The sequence below is a fragment of the Triticum aestivum genome, chromosome 7B (assembly GCF_018294505.1).
Source record: "Triticum aestivum cultivar Chinese Spring chromosome 7B, IWGSC CS RefSeq v2.1, whole genome shotgun sequence".
In the NCBI taxonomy this organism is placed as follows: Eukaryota; Viridiplantae; Streptophyta; class Magnoliopsida; order Poales; family Poaceae; genus Triticum; species Triticum aestivum.
In genome coordinates, this window is record NC_057813.1 from 137142756 (window position 1) to 137167873 (window position 25118).

Here is a 25118-nt window from a genome sequence, read left to right on the forward strand (position 1 = left end):
GAGTTGGTGGCGCGGCGGTGGTGGCGGCGACGTGGGAAGGTGGCGTGCTGCGGGGGATGTATGTGGGTGGGGACTGCTGGCAAGGGCACCGGAACTGGGCGGCGGCGGGGCGGGACGGCCGGGGGCGTGCTTTCGGTGGGAGGAAGAGAATGAAGGCACCGACATGCGGGCCAGGGGGAGCAGTAGGCGGGCGTCGCACGCGTCCATTTCGTGTCCGCGCCGAAGCAAATGAGGCTCAAATTTGGGCCGAGAGTGGGTCGACAAGCAGACGAAAAGCGGATGCGCGTCCGTTTGGGTCGGCGCGTTGGCCCGACTTTTGTGACCGTTTTGAGCCAAACGGACATGGGCGGACAAAATGGGTCGCCCGGTTGGAGTTGCTCTTAAGTATAGTCAAACATCAAAAGCTCACATAATGTCCAGCAAACAAGATACATATGTTGGATGCGCATCTGTATCTAAGAAGCCGTGGATTGTTTGTTTTGTCTTTTTAGTTTGCAGTAGAAAGTAGTAGGACGGCAGGTATGAACCATGGTGGCCCTCTTTTTAGCAGTGGCATCATCGTCTCGACCATTTATGTGGTTCTTGTCTCTTGTCTTTGGTTCATTGTGGTGTTCTAGGCTCTGTCTCCGGTAACGCTTCGTTGGATTGTCAGTGAGTCAGTGTCCTAGCGCTCTTTTAATCTCGTTCACTATGATGTTTGGGGTCCGGCTCCCTTCGCTTCGGAAGGGGGTCATCGCTACTATATTATCTTTATAGACGATTTTTCTCGGTACACTTGGATATATTTCATGTCTTCTCGTAGTGAGGTCTTGTCGATATACAAATTATTTTGCTTTCATGGTTCATACCCAGTCCACCCCTGTTCGGATTTTTCGTGCAGATTCAGCTGGTGAGTATATCTCCCATGCGTTGCGAGGATTCCTTGCTGAGCAGGGTACCCTTACTCAGTTCTCTTGCCCTGGTGCTCATACTCAGAATGGTGTGGCTGAGCGCAAGCATCGTCACCTTCTTGAGACGACGCGTGCCATAATGATCGCGCCTCTCTTCCGCCTCACTTCTAGGTTGAGGCTGTTACCACTTCCACCTATCTCATCAACATTCGGCCATTTGCTGCTCTGCAGGGTGGTATTCCTCTCGAGCGTCTTTCTGGTCGTTCTCCTGACTATTCGGCGCTTCTTTTGTTTGTTTGCGTTGCTATGTTTTGCTTGCCCCTCGTGAACGCACCAAATTGACCGCTCAGTCTGTTGAGTGTGTCTTTCTCGGATACAGTGATGAGCATAAGGTCTATCGGTGTTGGGATCCTGTCGTTCGTCGGATGCGTATTTCCCGGGATGTGACCTTTCATGAGTCCTGCCCTTTCTACCCGCGTCCATCCTCCTTGGCCTTCTCCACAGAGGACATCTCTTTTCTTATGTTTCCGGATACACCTCCCTCTATGCCCAGTATTCCTACTACTCGTCCCGCTGTTGCAGATCCGACCCCGTCCTCTTCTACAGTTTCTTCTCCTCCCACATCGCATGACTCTCCACCTTCATCACCGACACCTTCCCCTTCTCCACCTTCATCACCGATACATTCTTCGTCACCACCTCGAGTGGTTCCATCTCTTCCCTCCTTTCCTTTCCATTATACTCGTCGTCCACGTATTGTGGATGAGTCTATTGATGTCCCCTCTACTTCTAATGTGTCGTCTTCCTCCTCTCAACCGACTTATGGTCTTCGTTCTCGGCCTTGCCCACCCCCTGACAGATATTCTCCTTCTCGCTATGGTCTTTCGACCATTCTTGAGCCAACTTCTTATTGAGGTGCTGTTGTTCATCCTGAATGGCAGTTTGAGATGGCTGAGGAGGTTGCTGCCCTTGAGCGCACCGACACGTGGGATCTAGTTTCTCTTCCTCCCGTTGTTTGTTCCATCACTTGTAAGTGGGTCTACAAGATAAAGACTCGCTCTGATGGTTCTCTTGAGCGTTATAAAGCTCGTCTTGTGGCTCGTGGCTTTCAACAAGAGCATGGTCGTGATTACGATGAAACTTTTGCTCCTGTGGCCTATATATGACCACTATCGACACACTTCTCGCCGTGGCCTCTGTTCGCCATTGATCTGTGTCTCAGCTTGATGTGAAGAATGCCTTTCTAAATGGTGAGTTGCGTGAGAAGGTTTATATGCAGCCACCACCTGGGTATTCTGTTCGTGATGGCATGGTTTGTCGTCTTCATCGCTCTCTCTATGGCCTTAAGCAAGCCCCCCGTGCCTTGGTTTGAGCGCTTCGCCTCTATGGTGACCGCAGCTGGTTTTTCCCCAGTGCTCATGATCCAACATTGTTTGTCCACGTTTCTGCTCATGGTAGGACTCTTCTTCTATATGTTGATGACATGATCATCACTGGTGACGATTTTGAGTACATTGCCTTTGTTAAGGCCCGTCCCAGTGAGCAGTTCCTAATGTCTGATCTTGGTCCTCTTCATTACTTTCTTGGGATTGAGGTTTCCTCCACCTCTGATGGCTTTTTTATTTCCCAAGAAAAGTATATCCAGGATCTCTTGCTTGTGTGGCTCTTAGTAATGAGCGCATCGTTGAGACTCCTATGGAGCTCAATGTTCACCTTCACGCTTCTGATGGTGAGCCCTTGTCTGATCTGACGCGTTATCGTCATCTTGTTGGGAGTCTTGTCTAGCTGTCACTCAGCCCGGATATCACCTATCTTGTCCATATTCTAAGTCAGTTTGTTTCTGCTCCCACTTCAGTTCACTCTAGTCACCTTCTACGTGATATCATCATGGCACGATCTCTCATCGTCTCTTTTTCCCCGTTCCAGCTCGTTACAGCTCCAGGCCTATTCCTATGCTACGTGGGCTAGTGATCCTACTGATCGCCGTTCACTTTCTGCTTACTGTGTTTTTCTTGGTGGTTCTCTCATTGCCTAGAAGACGAGGAAACAAACTGCAGTTTCCCGTTCGAGTGCAAAGACGGAGTTACGAGCTATGGCTCTTCTAACTGCAGAGGTGACTTGGTTACGATGGTTACTCGAGGATTTAGGCGTTTCTGTTACTACATCTACAACCCTCTTGTCAGACAGTATGTTATTGCTCTTCAGTATGTGCCTTCTGAGTTACAGCTAGCAGACTTCAGTATGTGCCTTTTGGCATCCTCATGTATGTGTATATATGCTGGCTTTGGCCTCCCAATAATACAAGTTGCTTTCATAACATAAGCATCCGTAGCTAAGATATCATAGCCTTTTGTAGTTTTGTTTTGGTTTGTACTGGAAGATACGGCATGCCTGTAAACATCTGTAGCCAATATACCATTTACTATTTGCAGCACAATATATCTTGAGAAAGGTCCCTATCCACATACAATGCTAATGGTGAATCAATGATACTAATCAGCACGTATAATGGTACCATGTGGTGGCGGTTCACGGAGATCCGTATGTACGAATAGGCGTTGGATCATCGGGGGAAGCTACCCCCTAGGATAGAAAACCCACTCTTGAAAATAAAGTTGCAGGAACCTATGAGCTACCACCTTCATTCTGACACCATGGAGGCCCATTTCAAGTTGGTTCACCAAAGTTTGGAGATCACTTTCAGTTAGGCCAGATTTTTTTCTACCATCAGTTGCCTGTAATGTATGCGTAGAACAGAGTTATTCCTTGGGATAAATTGATTTGACGAAACATTGAAGCTAGTTAAAAAAACCATTGTACCATCCTATCTAGAAACCAATGATTGATTCTGTAAGGAAAACTGCTTTGCTTTCCTATGCTGAATGCACTTGTCATTTGAAATGAAAAGGTTTTGTCTGTGCCCTGGTTGCAATATTTCAGTTTTGTTTGAGATAATGCTTATGTGATTTTGTTGTGATATCTAAATAAATAGGCAACTTTGAAAACCATTTGCTTTACACTAATATGCCATTTGACTCTTTGCAGAATCTATGGGTCATCATAATCGTGACTTTCTCGCAAGTTGTGCAGTTGCTGTCTCAAGCTTGCTGACTCCGTTTGCCAGACCGCAATGTGAAATAGGAAATTTAGTCAGGTTCTCTCTCTTGACCAATAAATCAATTTTCAGATGCATCAATAACTAGGTAACTACATGAACATAATGTTTGATGGCAGAGGTCCCTTTTTAACCCTCCCTATTATGTTTTTGGTTAAACCTACTCCAGTTTTAGCGAATGAATGATCATATAAATAAGTTTGAGGAAACATTCGACTCTAAACTATAACTATTCACTCTTGTAAGTACAGCATCATGTTTAACTCTTTAGTTCTGGTCTTCTACTGCCACAGTTTGTTAACCACTCTTAGCTGTATATAACGTACTAAAGCAAGCGGCGTGTTTTGGTTCTGTCCTTCTACTCCCACAGTTTGCTAACCACCCTTTGGTTTGATACAATTTGTTTTTACCAAATTTTGGCATTGTCCATATAATTTTGTCCCCAATTACGGCTTGTTTCATTTAACGCCAAGGTTAACTCATCAAGATAGCGTAATGCAAATAATGTGGCAAAACAAGTTGGATTTGATTTGTAGCCTACCGAATCCAAATTTTGGTAAAGCAACTTAGCATAGCACCTGGTTAGCCACAAAAATGTCAGCCATTTTTTTGCCACTAACCATTCTCATTTGGTTTACCGTCAAATATAAAGGCGAGAGAATTCCTTATATAGCACCCCTAAATTTTGTTTCTTATATGACACTGAAAACTTTTTTTTCCTATCTCAACACCAAGTCTAAATTTTGTGCCCTTTATGACACTTCAGTCCATTTTCCCATCTAACGCCGTTAAATTGCATGTAAAAAGTCACTTTTGCCCTTCATGTCATATGTGACCAAATTTTTAATAGATGTTAAATATTAAAAAAACTCATGTCTAGCTCAACTGGCCCTGCAGCCGTACCGGCAACTACATAGTTTTTTTTCTTTTTCTTTTTTTGCGGGAAAAGCAACATAGCTTTATTTGTAACATTGTAACATATAGTGTACTACATTTGCATTTATGCTTAATCATTCAGAAGACATCTGCCAAAAAGAAACTATTGAAGCTGTCATAAAACACAAGTACTATAACATTAAACTACCAATTCCTACCAGCATCAATTTTTTCGCCATTCTAGCTAGACCTTCCTGTTTTGTAAACAAGGCGAACACAAAATGACCATGGTTGTTTGCATTTGGAAGATTAGTGATTTTATTTGGTGCCTCCACGTGTTCTAGTGAGGGATGTGAGATTTAGTGGCGCACCTTTATGGCCACTAAACACGCCTGGTAGCTTATTCACAATGTGACGCAAATCTATGATTCTCCTAAACCCAGATTTTTATTAAGTGGATCTAGGTACTGCTAGATACATGTAACATTTGAATATATTTCTTTACATTCTTTGTGGTTTGATTTTCTCACTGATGCTGGAGTTTCCTCATCAAAATAGAATCAACATATCGGGCTATGAGCAAGTCCCCCTTAAGGGTCTCAGGGTATTTTATAACTGATAATAAGTTACAGCCCGCATAGAAACCTAACTTTAAGTCGGATGGCATGCATGCACGTTGCGGTGATGATATCATACATATAATGCACTGCCATATTTTCGCGGATGGGACCTACTTGGCTGATTGTTGGTCTGATTTGTATCAAATTCATATGTGTCATATAATCATTAAATGTACTTGAAGTGAATTCAGGAAAGTTATTCATTTGTATTGTTTTATTTTTATCATGTTTTTGATTTGCTCGTAATTTTATAATTTCCGTGAGGATAATAAACACACAAGTGACCAACTACTACATGCATCTATGATCACCAGGAAATGCCTAAATGATCCAATAAATGGTTGAATTGGGCCACTCATGTCTTCTTAAATATGTTCAAGGAAATTGGGAACGTATTCTTAATTTTGAGGTAAGTTGGATTTATAATTTTCTTATTTAAAAATCATTTATGTGCAACGTTTGGTAGAGATTTAATTTTCAAGTATTAGTTTATCATATCTGTTGTTTTCGACTAAAAGTAAATATTCAATGTTATTTTCAGAACTTGTTTCCAGATGTAAAACTTTAATCGGATATCTCTACACTTAAAAGAGTACTAGTGGATTAAGGATACAAGAGTGCATCCTAAGTTGCAATGGTTGTATCCACGGCAAGAACAATTATGTGTCTACGAGAACCTCCAATTGATGCACCATGTGAAGTCATGTTGACATTTTTTTTTCTTCTCTTTGGTAAGGTTATGGAATAAATTTTGTTTCCCCTAGTATTGTGTGAGTGGTGTATATATTCACTAAACAAGGTTCTTCCATTCCTCTGTTCCCATATGCCGCTGCTGCACCATCATCCACTGCCATGCTGAGGTGGTGGAGATTAGCAGGCAGCAGGCTTTGTGGCGTTGATGGGGAGGTGTCTTCGCGGTGCTGATGTGGAGGTTGAGACCTGGTGGAATCCATGTTCTCAGGCGGAGGCTAAGTTGGCGATTTGCCACTGCAGTTGTGAATCAGCATAAGAGATGGCACACTTTCGGCGTAGGCGCTGAGGGCCTCGCTAGATCCAGATGGATTATAGGAGCCGCAATCTCGCTCGCCACTCTGCGGGGGTTGTTAAGGTTGATGGCAAGCCTCTTCAGAGTGATGTAGTGGCTTTTTTTTTTGAAAAAGCTCTTATTCATTTGTAGTAAGTAATACATCGTTTGTGAGGATTAAAGGCTCCTCAAACCAATCGGAAGTCAAAGAAAATCTAGCTGGAAATCAGGGTGGTGTAGTGGCTAGTCTGGATGAATAGGCAGAGGAAAGGCTGACGGGACGAAATGACCCTCCTTGCTTGATCAGGTTATGTATGGTGTTCCTGGTGGTGATGGAGTTGGGCACCGTCTGAAACCGGTCACATGGAAGAAATATGGTTGTGGTGGGGTAGGTACTTCATCGATGACGTGTCTCGCAAGCACCAAGCAGCATGGTGGCGTGAGCGCTAGTGTTGCTGGCGGGCCATGACGTGTTTAGTCCGACGAGCAGCCGAACGGGGAAGGACGTGGCAGCCAAAGGTGACGGCCGGGGTGCGTGGTACCGAAGCTCTCGGACCATGGTATTGCATTGAGCGTGTGTCGTTGACAACGATGATGATCTGACACGTAGGGGTGGTGCCGATGGCCACCTCCCGTACCTGCGCGGTGTCAATGAGCACTCATGTTTGTGCGGTAATGGTGGATTCCATCGCTTCTTTTGTAACGCCGATGATGAGCAAAAAGAGGGCAGAACAAGCAGCAAAAGTTAAGGCAAGGGTGTGTGCTGCGATCCACGCTATTCTTAACTTCTCTTCTTAAAATGATGTGTTAATGTACATTAATATTTTCATTTTTTTCACTACAAAATGATGCGGACCATAATCCGACTAGATAAGCATCTGACGATTGATGGTCCAGCATGAGAGGAAAGATATGATCACATGATATGTACGGGTGGTTAATTATGTCAAATTTTCTTGATTTGATAAAAAATCAATATATCTATATCTTTTTGTTTTGAGACAATAATATATATATATCTACTCCATTTATTTACCTAGTAAATGATGGTGTGTTTCTCTAATTTTTTGGTCCGTCCACACGGAAGCTGATGAACGTTTTGATGGACAAGCTAATTTTCTTTCCCGTTGCAGCAAATAGGTATACGTGCTAGTACCAATATAAAAAGATCCAAAGAGCAGATCCAAAATCTCGGCCATCAAACTATGTCAACAACGACCTACATTATTTCAATGGTGAGTGCTCAACATGTACAACGTGCAATTAATATCATATACTACCAAATATAAACATCTATGTTAACCACATAATTAACACGTATACTAGGGTTTAGACACGATCAATTATCAATGTGCAATTAATTTCCTCTTCAATATCAATGTAATGCACACACACATTTACTAGTAGATTATTAGATATAGCAAACAATTACAATTAATATACCATCGTAATAGATAACTCGAAAACAAAGGAGCCTATGCTCGCTTCAGCCATGCAACATACAAACATCACTGGCATATATACTTTCGACGATATTATTGCAATTTCTTTTTGTAGGTAGAATATAGAAGTTCCTCGTACAGATATGAAATATGAAATCTACTCCTACATAAGACAATACCGATGTAGTACATGTAGAGGAGCTAGAATTGTGGAGGCAAAACCCACGTACAACTATAGTTACCACTACGGGTATCCTTCGTGTAGCAATAGTATCCCCGTGACAGGATCCTTTGTGAGTGGTGCGAGTTGCTTTCACAGCAATACACAAAACAGCTGCCGAGGTCCACCCTCACCAAGTTGCTTGGATAGTCGTTGTTAGAGGAGTAGTAGATACAGTTTGCTTCCACTATGCCGCGCTTGTCCGCGGTCGACACGCGCACCGCCTTGCAGCATCCTGCCCCCAGGAACAGGGCATGATCTCCCAGGTTCACCACCTTCACCCATACGTACGAGGACGATCCTGTTGTTTTGTTAGGGTTGACGGCGAGTTCAAACACCGTAATTTTTTTACCCTTGGATTGGTTCGAGATCTCCAGTTCAGGCTGCAAGTGGGACGCCCCGCGGGACGCCCACATCACGCCGCATCAGCCCGCGTAATTAAGTGGGCTTATGCGGGTTGCCACATAACATGCAGTTTTGTCCGCGGTTGCTGCTCGTCCCACATAATTTCAGGTCATATTCCCACGTATCTACGTGTGTAACGGCTTCACATACAACTCCTACTATAACGTTCTGTATGTGCCTTGTATCTAGGATCATGAGCTACTAAAAGCAGGTTGTTATGGCCCAGTTTGCATTAAATTCAGTTAAGAATTAGAAGGCATAGGGATTCATATTTTAAACATCGGAATCTGACGAACAGATGTACACTTGTAGAGGATACTAGTATATGTGAAGATTCATATTTAATTACTACTTGATCCTTATAAGAGTGAAAGGCAACAATCAACTAGCAGTCTAGCTACATGGATCGTATCCTCTTTGCTATCCCCACGTCAGGATGGGTAAATAGGATATGCGGCAGTCCCAGTAATGTAGATATGCAGATGCATTTTGCCCAACACAGGGAGCCAGCAGGTAGTGCTGAAGTGCTGAACCATGCTAGCTCGCAGTGAATATGGCTGATGACCAGGGTAATTTTCTTGCTAAACAACTGGAAACGATCCCACTTCTTTAACCGTTCAAGGCCAAGCCAGTACCTATTTGCAGACATTGCCATGGTGTCGATGTTTTTCACCTCATGTACGGGTAAAGGCCCGTACGACATGGCGCCGTGTACGACGCGCCAGGCGGGGGGTGGAAAAGGCCATGCGGTGTAACAGCAGCGCTGCGGCGGAACTGGAAGGCGGTCTTGCGACCATGGCGGAACTGGACGGCGGCGGCGCCCCCTAATAATCATTGCATCATCGCGGAAACGTGGCCTTGATGCGGACGCCGCGGGACAGCCCACATATCCCACATATCTGGCTGCTCTATCCGCGGGCGTCCGCAAAAGTTGATTATGTGGGTTTTTATGCGGGCGCCGCGGACAGCCCGTGTCCACTTGCAGCCTGATCTCCAGTGCTATTGCAAGCTTGCCGCATAGCTCGATGATATACTTGGCATCCTCGTAGCCGATGGGTGCCATGGTTACCTGGTCGACTGAGGTGATCACCGGCGCGCCGGATTTGTTCTGCCCGATGATGAACCTGTATAACATTTTGGTCCACGAAAGACCGTACAGCTCGCCGTTGCAAAAGGCGATGTCTTTGAGTGTAGGGAATCCGTGGTCCACCCACCCGCACCCTCGTGTGATCCACCCACCATCCGCACCACCGTCCTCCAGGCTGCCACGCCTATAAAGACCTATGTTGCACCCTGTAGTGGTTATCGCGGCAAGAATGCAGCCTTTTGAGACAGGATCCTCCGAGAAGATGATTTTTTGAATGTAGATCTTGTGAGGGGCTTGTCTAGCAAAGGGGCATGTACATGTAAAGTCCCGAGAGAGCAGCACGCGGCCGCGGGCGAAGAGGTTCACGACCACGATCCGGGAGCCAGTGGCGGCGGCGACCCAGCCGCCGTCGTGGGAACCCACGATCTGCCTGCACTTGGGGAACCCGGGCAGCGGGGCACGCAGGACCCTGCCGTCCTCTGGGCTGTACGCCCGCGTCATCCGGTCGCGCCGGCCATTGGCGGTCGACGGAAGCAACAGCGGGATAGCCGGTAGCTTCGGGTGCCACAACGCGACGGCACGCCACGACGTGCAGACGGCGGCGAAGCGGGCGCGGTCGTACGCCGAGGCGCACCGGCGGTAGATCGCCGCGAGGAGGTCCGCTGGGAGCCCTTCGGCGCCCGCCATGCATGGATCTCGATCGACTCTCGTAAGCGGGATTGTGTTTCTTCTGGTCAAACTTAACCTCAAAAGAGGGCGTGGTGGTTGTGTCTTCGGCTAGGGAGTATTACTTGATTAGCTAGGATCATTTTTTTGCGAATAAGATTATCTAGGATCACAACAGAACGCGCACAAAAATGCTAGACTTACGGTCGTCCGTTTACGTAATCATTAGGAAACCTTCCTTCTTAAAACCCTACGTAAGTCCCGCACAATGGCGTAGGTAAGTGTAGCATTGCTCTTTTTTTTTGAGCATCAGTACAGACACAAGCGCTCATATACACGCGCATACACTCATCCCTATGAACGCACACCCTATCCCTATGAGCACCTCCGAGAGACTGAGCCGGCATATCATCTTGAGATTTACGAAGTCACCGTAGGCGCCTCGACATCGACGGAAACGTCTCCTCCCATTGAAAGCGCATCGCCAGAAATTCTGAAATAAATTCAGGATAATGCGAGCACCAGGATTTGAACCCTGGTGGGTTGGGATACCACTGTCCACCTAACCAACTCAACCACAGGTTGATTCGCAAGTGTAGCATTGCTCGAGCGCAGCACGGCACCTGACAAGACGTACGTATATGTTCGTGTACTTACAATTTGCGAAGTTCTATCATGCATACCGTATGTGGTACCAGGCACAAATAATTTTGTGGACTCAGGGTGGACCAACGCTGGCAAATCTGACTTGGCCATCACGTCCGGACGCGTCCGGACCCCGCCTCACATATGAGCTGGGTATGCTATGTTTTCGGAGACCTCCTAAACAACGCCATTTGCGCTAGTTTTTAGAGGAACTAGATCATCGAAGGCGCGCGTTGCTGCGTCCGTCCATTTTGACGGTATAATACTATGGATGATGCAATTATATGCAAAGCAGTATTTGAATCATGTGATATATTATCACATTATATTCAAGGATAGAATTTCAATGATGCGATATAATTATCACACCCATGAATCATGTTTTTGTGTTTTGACACTGAAATTCATCCAGTGTCCTGTTTTTTGTGTCTATTAATTTTTGTGTGAGCATGTTTGCTATTGATGGAAAATATAAGCTGATAATTATTTTTTTGTATGAACATGTTAGATGGTAAGAAGTTTGGTGATGTTTGATTTTGTATAAAAATTGCAAGGGTTCTAAACCTTGGAGGAAGCAAGAGAGGCAAGGGAAAAAATGTGTGCACTCAAATACTTTATGGGCACCTACAACTGGTGCAGTATATCATGATGACGCATGTTGCCACATCTGATTATTTTGACAATAAAATGGTAGAAATTTTCATATAGTGACATGAATACATGAAAGTTAAATTTGCTTGATAGTTCGGAAGGAAATAATAGACATCAAAGAGAAGCCAAGTGGACAGCACAAGTGGGGCATTTCTGAAGAAATAATATTGCTATAAATCAAGACAAAGATGCACTCAAACTTAAAGGGGCAATTTAAATTACCAAGTGGGTAGAAGTTTCTCGATATGTCAACATCTCATTTTCAGAAAAGAAGACACATGCAAATGAGATGCTTGCTAGTGTCAACTTTTATCTTTGGCTTACTTGTTATATAGTAGCAACAATTAATGTATGCCATGATTAATAAAAGTACAATCTCTTCAAGACCAATCATTCCTTGTTAACATACACCAGGTGGACCAATCTTATCAATAGAACATGAAATCGAATGGCCAGGAACAAATGTTGGGATAGATTTGGCGAATGTAGAAGATGAATATACTGGGCAGGAATTGAACCAATGTTTTTCCGTTAGTAGTGTAAGGCTATATAAATTCGGTAGCTGAAACGAAATCAATAATTGACAAAAATATTTTTGCATGAAATAAAATCAATAATCAACGAAAAACTTTTCTGCATGTAAATCAAATGCTTATGATCACAGACAACTATTTACGTAAATATAATATCTACTGTACTTGTACTCTCCTTGAGCATGATTTCTGTAGAATAAGAATAAAACAATATAAAGAAAGGAACAAATCAGTAAATAAACAATTACCCTAATCCATGCCGTTAATGAATCCTCGTACATCTTTTATTCCAATCAACAACATGCAGCAGAAATTAGCCCATAATTATGGCTATAGAAATTGGGTACCTGAAACAAAACAAAAACATACCAATTAAGCAAAGGCCATAATGATACAATTCATATCCATGCAATGGCATGAGAACGATTGCATCAAAAGCTAAGAGCAATTTTAGGAAGAGAAATGCAATGTTGTTGCTCAAACGGCAATAAGTAGCCAAGAAGTAATGTCTGAAATTTGGATAAATTATTTCTCTGAGACGAAACAGAAGTCACGGACACACATATGCATACCCAATATCCCTATGTACGTACCCAGAATGACTTAACCTTGCAACCTTTCCATCGGGAGCCAGCCGCTGGCACGTACGTCCGCTCCACTACGCCTGAGATACCCGAGGCGACGTTGCTCAAAAGACCAGAGGTGCGCCGGGAAGTCAGCAGTGACGAAGACCACACACGCGCGGCCACCGAGGATCTCCAGTCGGTCATGGCTAGATGCACCGGAACGCCGGACTCGACGCTCATCTTTTGAACGGTCCCCACGACGACGTCCCTGTACATCCCGGCACCACACCTCGACGGCTCGTCATGGGTTGCCTTAGCCATGACGACTCCTTCGTCCACGACAGCTGACTTTGCTCCTGGACCGCCTTTGACATATGGAAACGCATCCGCCTCTCGTCTTCCTCTCCCCTTCGACCTACACAGAGCATCAAAACAGGGAGGTGAGGAGCTAGTGGCATGGAGGCAAGGATAGTGGGATGGATCGAGGAGGAGATGGTTGTGCCGCCGGCAAGGTGCCCTCTCTCTCTCGACGGCGGCGGACCTAGGTTACACTCGCTCACATTGGGAAGGGTGGGGGCGATGGGCTCTCGTACAGTGGAAATACTGGATCGTACTATACATGGGCTTCATCCGGCCGTCGGGCCGATTAACCAGAATGCTCGGATTTTTCTACGGGAATAGCTTCCCTCGGACAGTTACCAATCAGATGGCCAAGGAAGACCAGATGACGTGATCCAACGAAGGAAAAGGCATATAGCGTGAGAGGGCTCGAAAGGGGCTCAGTTTTACTGTCCTTAATTTGCGCTAGTAAAGGGAAGCTGCGGTAATGCGTAATGCGCGGTTGGACCAGCCCATTAAAAGCAACTCTTTATCGATCGGCCCCTCGCTCAAACCGGCTTGCATAGGATGAGAGTTTGAATTTTTTTAACCATTGACCGTTTGACCTGTCGACAGTTAATCGTTTGACCATTGATCGCTGACTTATCAAAGAATTGGAAAAAATCATGAATTTTAAAAAGTTCATAAATTTACAAAGAGTTCATAATTTTAAAAAGTTCAAAAATTTGAATTTTTTTCCAATTATTATAAAGTTCAGAAGATGTTTTTCATGATTTTGTAAAAGTACACAATTTTTTAATTTTTTTTAATGAATTTGAAAAACTTATGTGAATTAGAGAAAGTTAGACAATTTGAATAAATCCACGAATTTGAAAATAAAATTACGAATTGGAAAAATAAAAAAGTTTATGAAAATAAAAACAAAACATGCAGAAACAAAATACAAAAGAACCGGCCAAAAAAACGTAGAAGAACAGCACTACCGCTATAGTCCTAAGTGCATTCTGCGTTCCGTAAGATATACACTGTATTTGGCGCTTAAGGTGCCAAATAAGATTTGGGTATTATGGTCTGCAGGGGGTCTATTACACCAAACGTTTATCTACACTGTTATTCACTTAAATTCATAGATCAAAGGTTTACGGTTACCAACTCGCCTCGGGTGGCTCTAGTTTTTACAAAATTTGGAACATTGTAGGGGCGAACAACTTTGTGTCTTTAACAATGCATAAGAACTGCATGTGTTCATTATTATAGAAGAAAAGGAGCAGAAAAACCGTAATATTTTAATAGTATAGGAAGCGTGACTCAACCAACACAATCACAAGAAGCGACTCCTACAGCGACTTCAACGACTACTAAAAGCAAAACCCAGCGACCTAGATGAACAAGGACTCCAAGCACTTGGCTCCCGCTCTGAACCGTTGTTTGACATCACAAGAATGGGTCAATTGATCTACATTTGTTAGAAACACTCGGTTATTTCTCTCCTTGCAAATAGAATAAGCAAAACATATGCAACAGTTGAGCTTCTTCCTGTCCTCAGGTCTACTCCGCTTCTGGCGAATGACCTCCGCTCACAAAGGAAGGAGTTGATGGTAGGAGTGATCGCGGTAAATCCATCCTGGATCAACACCCTGTTCCAAATGATATTATAGATGGAACAACCAACTAGAAGATGATCTGCATCTTCTGAGTCACTCAAGCCAAGAACACAATTATCAATATGGGAGATACCACGTTTGGCGAGTCCATCAGCAGTACAAATCCCTTTCTAACCGCAAGGCACACAAACAACTTACATCTTAGCGGAGCCTATGTCACCCACGTTTGGGGGGTGATGTTCTTATCAAATTACAGTCTATTACACCAAACGTTTATCTATACCGTTATTCACTTGAATTCGTAGATCAAAGGTTTACGGTTACCAACTTGCCTCGGTCGGGTCGAGTTTTTACAAAATTTGGGACATTGTAGGGGCGAACAACATTGTGTCTTTAACAATGCATAAGAACTTCATGTGATCATTATTACAGAAGAAAAGGAGCAGAAAAACCGTAATCTTTTAACAGTACAGGAAGGGTGACTCAACCAACACAATCACAAGAAGCGACCTCTACATCGACATCAACGACTACTAAAAACAAAACCTAGCAACCTAGAGGAACAAGGACTCCAAGCAATTGGCTCCCGTTCTGAACCGTAGGTTGACATCACAAAAATGTGCTATATTTGTTACAAACACATGGTTATTTCTCTCCTTGCAAATGGACCAAGCCAGACATATGCAACAGTTGAGCTTTTTCTTGTCCTCAGGTCTACTCCGCTTCTGGCGAATGGCCTACACTCACAAAGGAAGGTGTTCATGGTAGGAGTGGTCGCGGTAAATCCAGCCTAGGTCAACACCCTCTTCCAAATGATATTATAGATATGAACAACCAACTAGAAGATGATCTGCATCATCTGAGTCACTCGAGCCAAGAACATAATTGTCAATATGGGAGATACCACGTTTGGCGAGTCCATCAGCAGTCCAAATCCCCTTTCTAACCGCAAGGCAGGCAAACAACTTACATCTTAGCGGAGCCCATGTCGCCCACGTTTGGGGGGGTGATGTTCTTATCAAATTACAGTCTATTACATCAAACGTTTATCTACACCATTATTCACTTGAATTCGTAGATCAAAGGTTTACGGTTACCAACTCGCCTCGGGTGGGTCTAGTTTTTACAAAATTTTGAACATTGTCGGGGCGAACAACACTGTGTCTTTAACAACGCATAAGATCTGTGTGTGATCATTATTATAAAAGAAAAGGAGCAGAAAAACCGTAATCTTTTAACAGTACAGGAAGCGTGACTCAACCAACACAATCACAAGAAGCGACCCCTACAGCGACTTCAACGACTACTCAAAACAAAACCTAGCGACCTAGAGGAACAAGGACTCCAAGCACTTGGCTCCCATTCTGAACCATTGGTTGACATCACAGGAATGTGTCAATTGATCTACATTTGTTACAAACACTCGGTTATTTCTCTCCTTGCAAATGGACCAAGCCAGACATATGCAACAATTGAGATTTTTCTTGTCCTCAGGTCTACTCCGCTTCTGGCGAATGACCTGCACTCAGAAAGGAAGGTGTTCATGGTAGGAGTGATCGCGGTAAATCCAGCCTAGGTCAACATGTTGGGGAACGTAGCAGAAATTCAAAATTTTCCTATGTGTCACCAAGATCTATCTATGGAGAAACCAGCAACGAGGGGAAGGAGAGTGCATCTACATACCCTTGTAGATCGCTAAACGGAAGCGTTCAAGAGAACGGGGTTGAAGGAGTCGTACTCGTCGTGATTCAAATCACCGGAGATCCTAGTGCCGAATGGACGGCACCTCCGCGTTCAACACACGTACAGCCCGGTGACGTCTCCCACGCCTTGATCCAGCAAGGAGAGAGGGAGAGGTTGAGGAAGACTCCATCCAGCAGCAGCACAATGGCGTGGTGGTGGTGGAGGAGCATGGCAATCCTGCAGGGCTTCGCCGAGCACCTGCGGGAGAGGAGGGGGTGTCACAGGAGGGAGGGAGGCGCCAGGCCTTCAGGTGCGGCTGTCCTCCCTCCCCTCCACTATATATAGGGGCAAGGGAGAGGGGGGAGGCGCAGCCTTGGCCCTTCCTCCAAGGAAGAGGTGCGGCCAAGAGGGGGGGAGGAGTCCATCCTCCCCAAGGCACCTCGGAGGTGCCTTCCCCCTTTAGGACTCTCCCCCTTATCTTATATCTTGGCGCATGGGCCTCTTGGGGCTGGTGCCCTTGTCCCATATAGGCCAAGGAGCACCCCCTATAGCCCATGTGCCCCCCCGGGGCAGGTGGACCCCCCCGGTGGACCCCCGGACCCCTTTCAGCACTCCCGGTACAATACCGATAAAGTGCGAAACTTTTCCGGCGACCAAAATAGGACTTCCCATTTATAAATCTTTACCTCCGGACCATTCCGGAACTCCTCGTGACATCCGGGATCTCATCCGGGACTCCGAACAACATTCGGTAACCACATACAAACTTCCTTTATAACCCTAGCGTCATCGAACCTTAAGTGTGTAGACCCTACGGGTTCGGGAACCATGCAGACATGACCGAGACGTTCTCCGGTCAATAACCAACAACGGGATCTGGATACCCATGTGGGCTCCCACATACTCCACGATGATCTCATCGGATGAAACACGATGTCAAGGACTCAATCGGTCCCGTATACAATTCCCTTTGTCTAGCGGTATTGTACTTGCCCGAGATTCGATCGTCGGTATTCCGATACCTTGTTCAATCTCGTTACCGGCAAGTCTCTTTACTCGTTCCGTAACACATCATCCCGTGATCAACCCCTTGGTCACATTGTGCACATTATGATGATGTCCTACCGAGTGGGCCCAGAGATACCTCTCCGTTTACACGGAGTGACAAATCCCAGTCTCGATTCATGCCAACCCAACAGACACTTTCGGAGATACCTGTAGTGCACCTTTATAGTCACCCAGTTACGTTGTGACGTTTGGTACACCCAAAGCATTCCTACGGTATCCGGGAGTTGCACAATCTCATGGTCTAAGGAAATGATACTTGACATTAGAAAAGCTTTAGCATACGAACTACGATCTTTGTGGTAGGCTTAGGATTGGGTCTTGTCCATCACATCATTCTTCTAATGATGTGATCCTGTTATCAATGACATCCAATGTCCATGGTTAGGAAACCGTAACCATCTATTGATCAACGAGCTAGTCAACTAGAGGCTTACTAGGGACATGGTGTTGTCTATGTACCCACACATGTATCTGAGTTTCCTATCAATACAATTATAGCATGGATAATAAATGATTATCATGAACAAGGAAATATAATAATAACTAATTTATTATTGCCTCTAGGGCATATTTCCAACAGTCTCCCACTTGCACTAGAGTCAATAATCTAGTTCACATCGCCATGTGATTAACACTCACAGGTCACATCGCCATGTGACCAACATCCAAAGAGTTTACTAGTGTCATTAAACTAGTTCACATCTTCATGTGATTTAGACTCAATGAGTTCTGGGGTTTGATCATGTTTTGCTTGAGAGAGGTTTTAGTCAACGGGTCTGAAACATTCAGATTCGTATGTACTTCGCAATTCTCTATGTCATATTGTAAATGCTGCTTCCACGCTCCACTTGGAGCTATTCCAAATGGTTGTTCCACTATACGTATCCGGTTTGCTACTCAGAGTCACTCGGATAAGTGTTAAAGCTTGCATCGACGTAACCCTTTATGTCAAACTCTTTATCACCTCCATAATCGAGAAACATATCCTTATTCCTCTAAGGATAACTTTGACCGCTATCTAGTGATCCACTCCTTGATCACCTTTGTACGCTCTTGCCAGACAAGCGGCAAGGCACACATCAGGTGCGGTACTTAGCATGGCATACTGCAGAGCCTACGTCTAAAGCATAGGGGACGACCTTCGTCTTTTCTCTCTCTTTTCTGCCGTGGTCGAGCTTTAAGTCTTAACTTCATACCTTACATCTCAGGCAAGAACTCCTTCTTTGACTGATCCATCTTGAACACCTTCAAGATCATGTCAAGGTATATGCTCATTTGAAAGTACCATTAAGCGTTTTTGATCTATCCTCATAGATCTTTATGCTCAATGTTTAAGTAGCTTAATCCAGGTTTTCACTTGAAAAACACTTTTCAAATAACCCTATATGCTTTATAGAAAATTCTACATCATTTCTGATCAACAATATGTCAACAACATATACTCATCAGAAATACTATAGTGCTCCCACTCACCTTTTTGGAAACACAAGTTTCTCATAAACTTTGTATAAACCTAAAATCTTTGATCATCTTATCAAAGTGCATATTCCAACTCCGAGATGCTTACTCCAGTCCATGGAAGGATCGCTGGAGCCAGCATACCTTTTAGCATCTTTAGGATCGACAAAAACTTTCTGATTGTATCACATACAACCTTTCCTTACGAAAACTGGTAAGGAAATTCTTTTTGACATCCATCTGCCAGATTTCATAAATGCAACTAATGCTAACATGATTCCAACGGACTTAAGCATCGCTACGGATGAGAAAATCTCATTGTAGTCAACTCCTTGAACTTGTGAAAAAACTCTTCGCCACAAGTCGAGCTTCATAGACGGTGACATTACCGCCCACGTCCGTCTTCTTCTTAAAGATCCATTTATCTCAATGGCTTGCCGATCATTGGGCAAGTCCACCAAAGTCCATGCTTTGTTCTGATACATGGATCCTATCTCGGATTTCATGGCTTCTAACCATTTGTCGGAATTTGGGCCCACCATTGCTTCTCCATAGCTCATAGGTTCATTGTTGTCTAGCAACATGACCTTCAAGACAGGATCACCGTACCTCTCCAAAGCAGTACGCGTTCTTGTCGTCCTACGAGGTTCGGTAGTTACTTGATCCGAAGCTTCATGATCAATATCATAAGCTTCCACTTCAATTGGTGTAGGTGCCATGGGAACAACTTCCTGTGCCCTGCTACACACTGGTTGAAGTGATGGTTCAATAACCTCATCAAGTCTCCACTATCCTCCCACTCAATTCTCGAGACAAACCTTTCCTCGAGAAAGGACCCGATTCAAGAAACAATCCTTATTGCTTTCGGATCTGAATTAGGAGGTATACCCAACTGTTTTGGGTGTCCTATGAAGATGCATTTTATCCGCTTTGGGTTCGAGCTTATCAACCTGAAACTTTTTCACATAAGCGTCGCAGCCCCAAACCTTTAAGAAACGACAACTTAGGTTTCTCCAAACCACAGTTCAAACGGTGTCGTCTCAACGGAATTACGTGGTGCCCTATTAAAGTGAGTGCAGTTGTCTCTAATGCCTAACCCATGAACGATAGTGGTAATTCGATAAGAGACATCACGGTATGCACTATATCCAATAGGGTGCAACTATGATGTTCGGACACACCATTACACTATGGTGTTCCAGGCGGTATTAATTGTGAAACAATTTCCACAATGTCTTAATTGCGTGCCAAAACTCGTAACTCAGATAATCATCTCTATGATCATATCATAGACATTTTATCCTCTTGTCACGATGATCTTCAACTTCACTCTGAAATTACTTGAACCATTCAATAATTCAGACTTCTGTTTCATCAAGTAAATATTCTCAGTATCTACTTAAATCATTTGTGAAGTAAGAACACAACGATATTCACTGCATGCCTCAGCACTCATTGGACTGCACATATCAAAATGTGTTGCTTCCAACAAGTTGCTATCTTGTTCCATTTTACTGAAAACGAGGCTTTCAGTCATCTTGCCCATGTGGTATAATTTCCTTATCTCAAGTGATCCAAAATCAAGTGAGTCCAAACAATCCATGTGCATGGAGTTTCTTCATGCGTATACACCAATAGACATGGTTCGCATGTCTCAAACTTTTCAAAAACGAGTGAGTCCAAAGATCCATCAACATGGAGCTTCTTCATGCGTTTTATACCAATATGACTTACATGGCAGTGCCACAAGTAAGTGGTACTATCATTACTATCTTATATCTTTTAGCATGAAAATGTGTATCACTACGATCGAGATTCAATAAACCATTCCTTTAGGTGCAAGACCATTGAAGGTGTTATTCAAATAAATAGAGTAACCATTATTCTCCTTAAATGAATAACCGTATTGTGATAGACATAATCCAATCATGTCTATGCTCAACGCAAACACCAAAAGACAATTATTCAGGTTTAATACTAATCTTGATGGTAGAGGGAGCGTGCGATGTTTGATCACATCAAACTTGGAAACACTTCCAACACATATCGTCAGCTCACCTTTAGCTAGTCTCCGTTTATTCCGTAGCTCTTTTATTTCGAGTTACTAACACTTAGCAACCGAACCGGTATCTTAATACCCTGGTGCTACTAGGAGTACTAGTAAAGTACACATTAACTTAATGTATATCCAATATACTTCTATCGACCTTGCCAGCCTTCTCATCTACCAAGTATCTAGGGTAATTCTGCTCCAGTGACTATTCCCCTTATCACAGAAGCACTTAGTCTCGGGTTTTGGGTTCAACCTTGGGTTTCTTCACTGGAGCAGCAGCTGATTTGCCGTTTCATGAAGTGTCCCTTCTTGCCCTTGCCCTTCTTGAAACTAGTGGTTTCACCAACCATCAACAATTGATGCTCCTTCTTGATTTCTACTTTCGCGGTGTTGAACATCGCGAATACCTCAAGGATCATCATATCTATCCTTGATATGTTATAGTTCATCACGAAGCTCTAGCAGCTTGGTGGCAATGACTTTGGAGAAACATCACTATCTCATCTGGAAGATCAACTCCCACTCGATTAAAGTGATTGTTGTACTCAGACAATCTGAGCACAAGCTCAACGATTGAGCTTTTCTCCTTTAGTTCGCAGGCTAAGAAAATCGTCAGAGGTCTTACACCTCTTGACGTGGGCACGAGCCTGAAATCCCAATTTCAGCCCTCGAAACATCTCATATGTTCCGCGACGTTTCGAAAAACGTCTTTGGTGCCTCAACTCTAAACCATTTAACTGAACTATCACGTAGTTATCAAAACGTGTATGTCTGATGTTCGCAACATCCACAAACAACGTTTGGGGTTCAGCACACTGAGCGGTGCATTAAGGACATCAGCTTTCTACTAATAGCATAATCGCTACTGTCAACTTTCAACTATATTTTCTCTAGGAACATATCTAAACAGTGGAACTAAAGCGCGAGCGTACGACATAATTTGCAAAGATCTTTTGACTATGTTCAGGATAATCAAGTTCATCTTATGAACTCCCACTCAGATAGACATCCCTCTAGTCATCTAAGTGATTACATGATCCGAGTCAACTAGGCCGTGTCCGATCATCACGTGAGACGGACTAGTCATCATCGGTGAACATCTTCATGTTGATCGTATCTACTATACGACTCATGCTCGACCTTTCGGTCTCTGTGTTCCGAGGCCATGTCTGTACATGCTAGGCTCGTCAAGTTAACCCTAAGTGTTTTGCATGTGTAAAACTGTCTTACACCCGTTGTATGTGAACGTAAGGATCTATCACACCCGATCATCACATGGTGCTTCGAAACGACGAACTTTAGCAACGGTGCACAGTTAGGGGAGAACACTTCTTGAAATTGTTGTAAGGGATCATCTTATTTACTACCGTCGTTCTAAGTAAACAAGATGCATAAACATGATAAACATCACATGCAATCAAATAGAGTAGTGACATGATATGGCCAATATCATATAGCTCCTTTGATCTTCATCTTCGGGGCTCCATGATCATCTTGTCACCGGCATGACACCATGATCTCCATCATCATGATCTCCATCATCGTGTCTTCATGAAGTTGTCACGCCAACGACTACTTCTACTTCTATGACTAATGCGTTTAGCAATAAAGTAAAGCAGTTTACATGGCGTTCTTCAATGACACGTAGGTCATACAATAAATAAAGACAACTCCTATGACTCCTGCCGGTTGTCATTCTCATCGACATGCAAGTCGTGAATCCTATTACAAGAACATGATCAATCTCATACATCACATAACATTCATCACATTCTTCTTGGCCATATCACATCACATAGCATACCCTGCAAAAACAAGTTAGACGTCCTCTAATTGTTGTTTGCATGTTTTACGTGGCTGCTATGGGTTTCTAGCAAGAACGTTTCTTACCTACGCAAAACCACAGCGTGATATGCCAATTGCTATTTACCCTTCATAAGGACCCTTTTCATCGAATCCGTTCCGACTAAAGTGGGAGAGACTGGCACCCGCTAGCCACCTTATGCACAAAGTGCATGTTAGTCGGTGGAACCTGTCTCACGTAAGTGTACATGTAAGGTCGGTCCGGGCCGCTTCATCCCACAATACCGTCGAAACAAGATTGGACTAGTAACGGTAAGCATATTGAACAACATCAATGCCCACAACTACTTTGTGTTCTACTCGTGCAAAGAATCTACGCAATAGACCTAGCTCTGATACCACTGTTGGGGAACGTAGCAGAAATTCAAAATTTTCCTACGTGTCACCAAGATCTATCTATGGAGAAACCAGCAACGAGGGGAAGGAGAGTGCATCTACATACCCTTGTAGATCGCTAAGAGGAAGCGTTCAAGAGAACGGGGTTGAAGGAGTCGTACTCGTCGTGATTCAAATCACCGGAGATCCTAGTGCCGAACGGAGGGCACCTCCGCGTTCAACACAGGTACAGTCCGGTGACGTCTCCCACGCCTTGATCCAGCAAGGAGAGAGGGAGAGGTTGAGGAAGACTCCATCCAGCAGCAGCACAACGGCGTGGTGGTGGTGGAGGAGCGTGGCAATCCTGCAGGGCTTCGCCGAGCACCTGCGGGAGAGGAGGAGGTGTCACAGGAGGGAGGGAGGTGCCAGGCCTTCAGGTGCGGCTGTCCTCCCTCCCCTCCACTATATATAGGGGCAAGGGAGAGGGGGGAGGCGCAGCCTTGGCCCTTCCTCCAAGGAAGAGGTGCGGCCAAGAGGGGGGGAGGAGTCCATCCTCCCCAAGGCACCTTGGAGGTGCCTTCCCCCTTTAGGACTCTCCCCCTTTTCTTATATCTTGGCGCATGGGCCTCTTGGGGCTGGTGCCCTTGGCCCATATAGGCCAAGGCGCACCCCCTACAGCCCATGTGCCCCCCCGGGGCAGGTGGACCCCCCCGGTGGATCCCCGGACCCCTTTCGGCACTCCTGGTACAATACCGATAAAGTGCAAAACTTTTCCGGCGACCAAAACAGGACTTCCCATATATAAATCTTTACCTCCGGACCATTCCGGAACTCCTCGTGACATCCGGGATCTCATCCGAGACTCCGAACAACATTCGGTAACCACATACAAACTTCCTTTATAACCCTAGCGTCATCGAACCTTAAGTGTGTAGACCCTACGGGTTCGGGAACCATGCCGACATGACCGAGACGTTCTCCGGTCAATAACCAACAGCGGGATCTGGATACCCATGTTGGCTCCCACATGTTCCACGATGATCTCATCGGATGAAACACGATGTCAAGGACTCAATCGATCCCGTATACAATTCCCTTTGTCTAGCGGTATTGTACTTGCCCGAGATTCGATCGTCGGTATTCCGATACCTTGTTCAATCTCGTTACCGGCAAGTCTCTTTACTCGTTCCGTAACACATCATCCCGTGATCAACCCCTTGGTCACATTGTGCACATTATGATGATGTCCTACCGAGTGGGCCCAGAGATACCTCTCCGTTTACACGGAGTGACAAATCCCAGTCTCGATTCGTGCCAACCCAACAGACACTTTCGGAGATACCTGTAGTGCACCTTTATAGTCACCCAGTTACGTTGTGACGTTTGGTACACCCAAAGCATTCCTACGGTATCCGGGAGTTGCACAATCTCATGGTCTAAGGAAATGATACTTGACATTAGAAAAGCTTTAGCATACGAACTACGATCTTTGTGGTAGGCTTAGGATTGGGTCTTGTCCATCACATCATTCTTCTAATGATGTGATCCCGTTATCAATGACATCCAATGTCCATGGTTAGGAAACCGTAACCATCTATTGATCAACGAGCTAGTCAACTAGAGGCTTACTAGGGACATGGTGTTGTCTATGTACCCACACATGTATCTAAGTTTCCTATCAATACAATTATAGCATGGATAATAAACGATTATCATGAACAAGGAAATATAATAATAACTAATTTATTATTGCCTCTAGGGCATATTTCCAACACAACACCCTCTTCCAAATGATATTATAGATGGAACAACCAACTAGAAGATGATCTGCATCATCTGAGTCACTCGAGCCAAGAACATAATTGTCAATATGGGAGATACCATGTTTGGTGAGTCCATCAGCAGTCCAAATCCCCTTTCTAACCGCAAGGCAGGCAAACAACTTACATCTTAGCGGAGCCCATGTCGCCCACGTTTGGGGGTGATGTTCTTATC

General features: G+C 44.5%; 1 protein-coding gene and 1 long non-coding RNA gene across 2 annotated transcripts in view; one reads left to right on the forward strand and one right to left on the reverse strand.

Moving 5' to 3' along the window:
- LOC123157821 (uncharacterized) overlaps positions 1 to 6754 on the forward strand; it is a 12196-nt gene extending 5442 nt beyond the window's left edge. The window contains exons 3-5 of the long non-coding RNA XR_006479085.1: positions 3936 to 4044; positions 5816 to 5910; positions 6043 to 6754. This is a non-coding gene — a long non-coding RNA (uncharacterized lncRNA). The remainder of the gene's footprint in view (positions 1 to 3935; positions 4045 to 5815; positions 5911 to 6042) is intronic.
- Positions 6755 to 12407: 5653 nt separating this feature from the next.
- LOC123163069 (uncharacterized) lies at positions 12408 to 13321 on the reverse strand. Its single transcript, XM_044580828.1, has 2 exons — positions 12768 to 13321; positions 12408 to 12521 (listed from the first exon to the last, which is right to left on the reverse strand). Exons 1-2 carry the CDS (start codon positions 13059 to 13061, stop codon positions 12468 to 12470), a joined length of 348 nt encoding a protein of 115 aa, XP_044436763.1. The 5' UTR covers positions 13062 to 13321; the 3' UTR covers positions 12408 to 12467.
- Positions 13322 to 25118: the final 11797 nt, after the last annotated feature.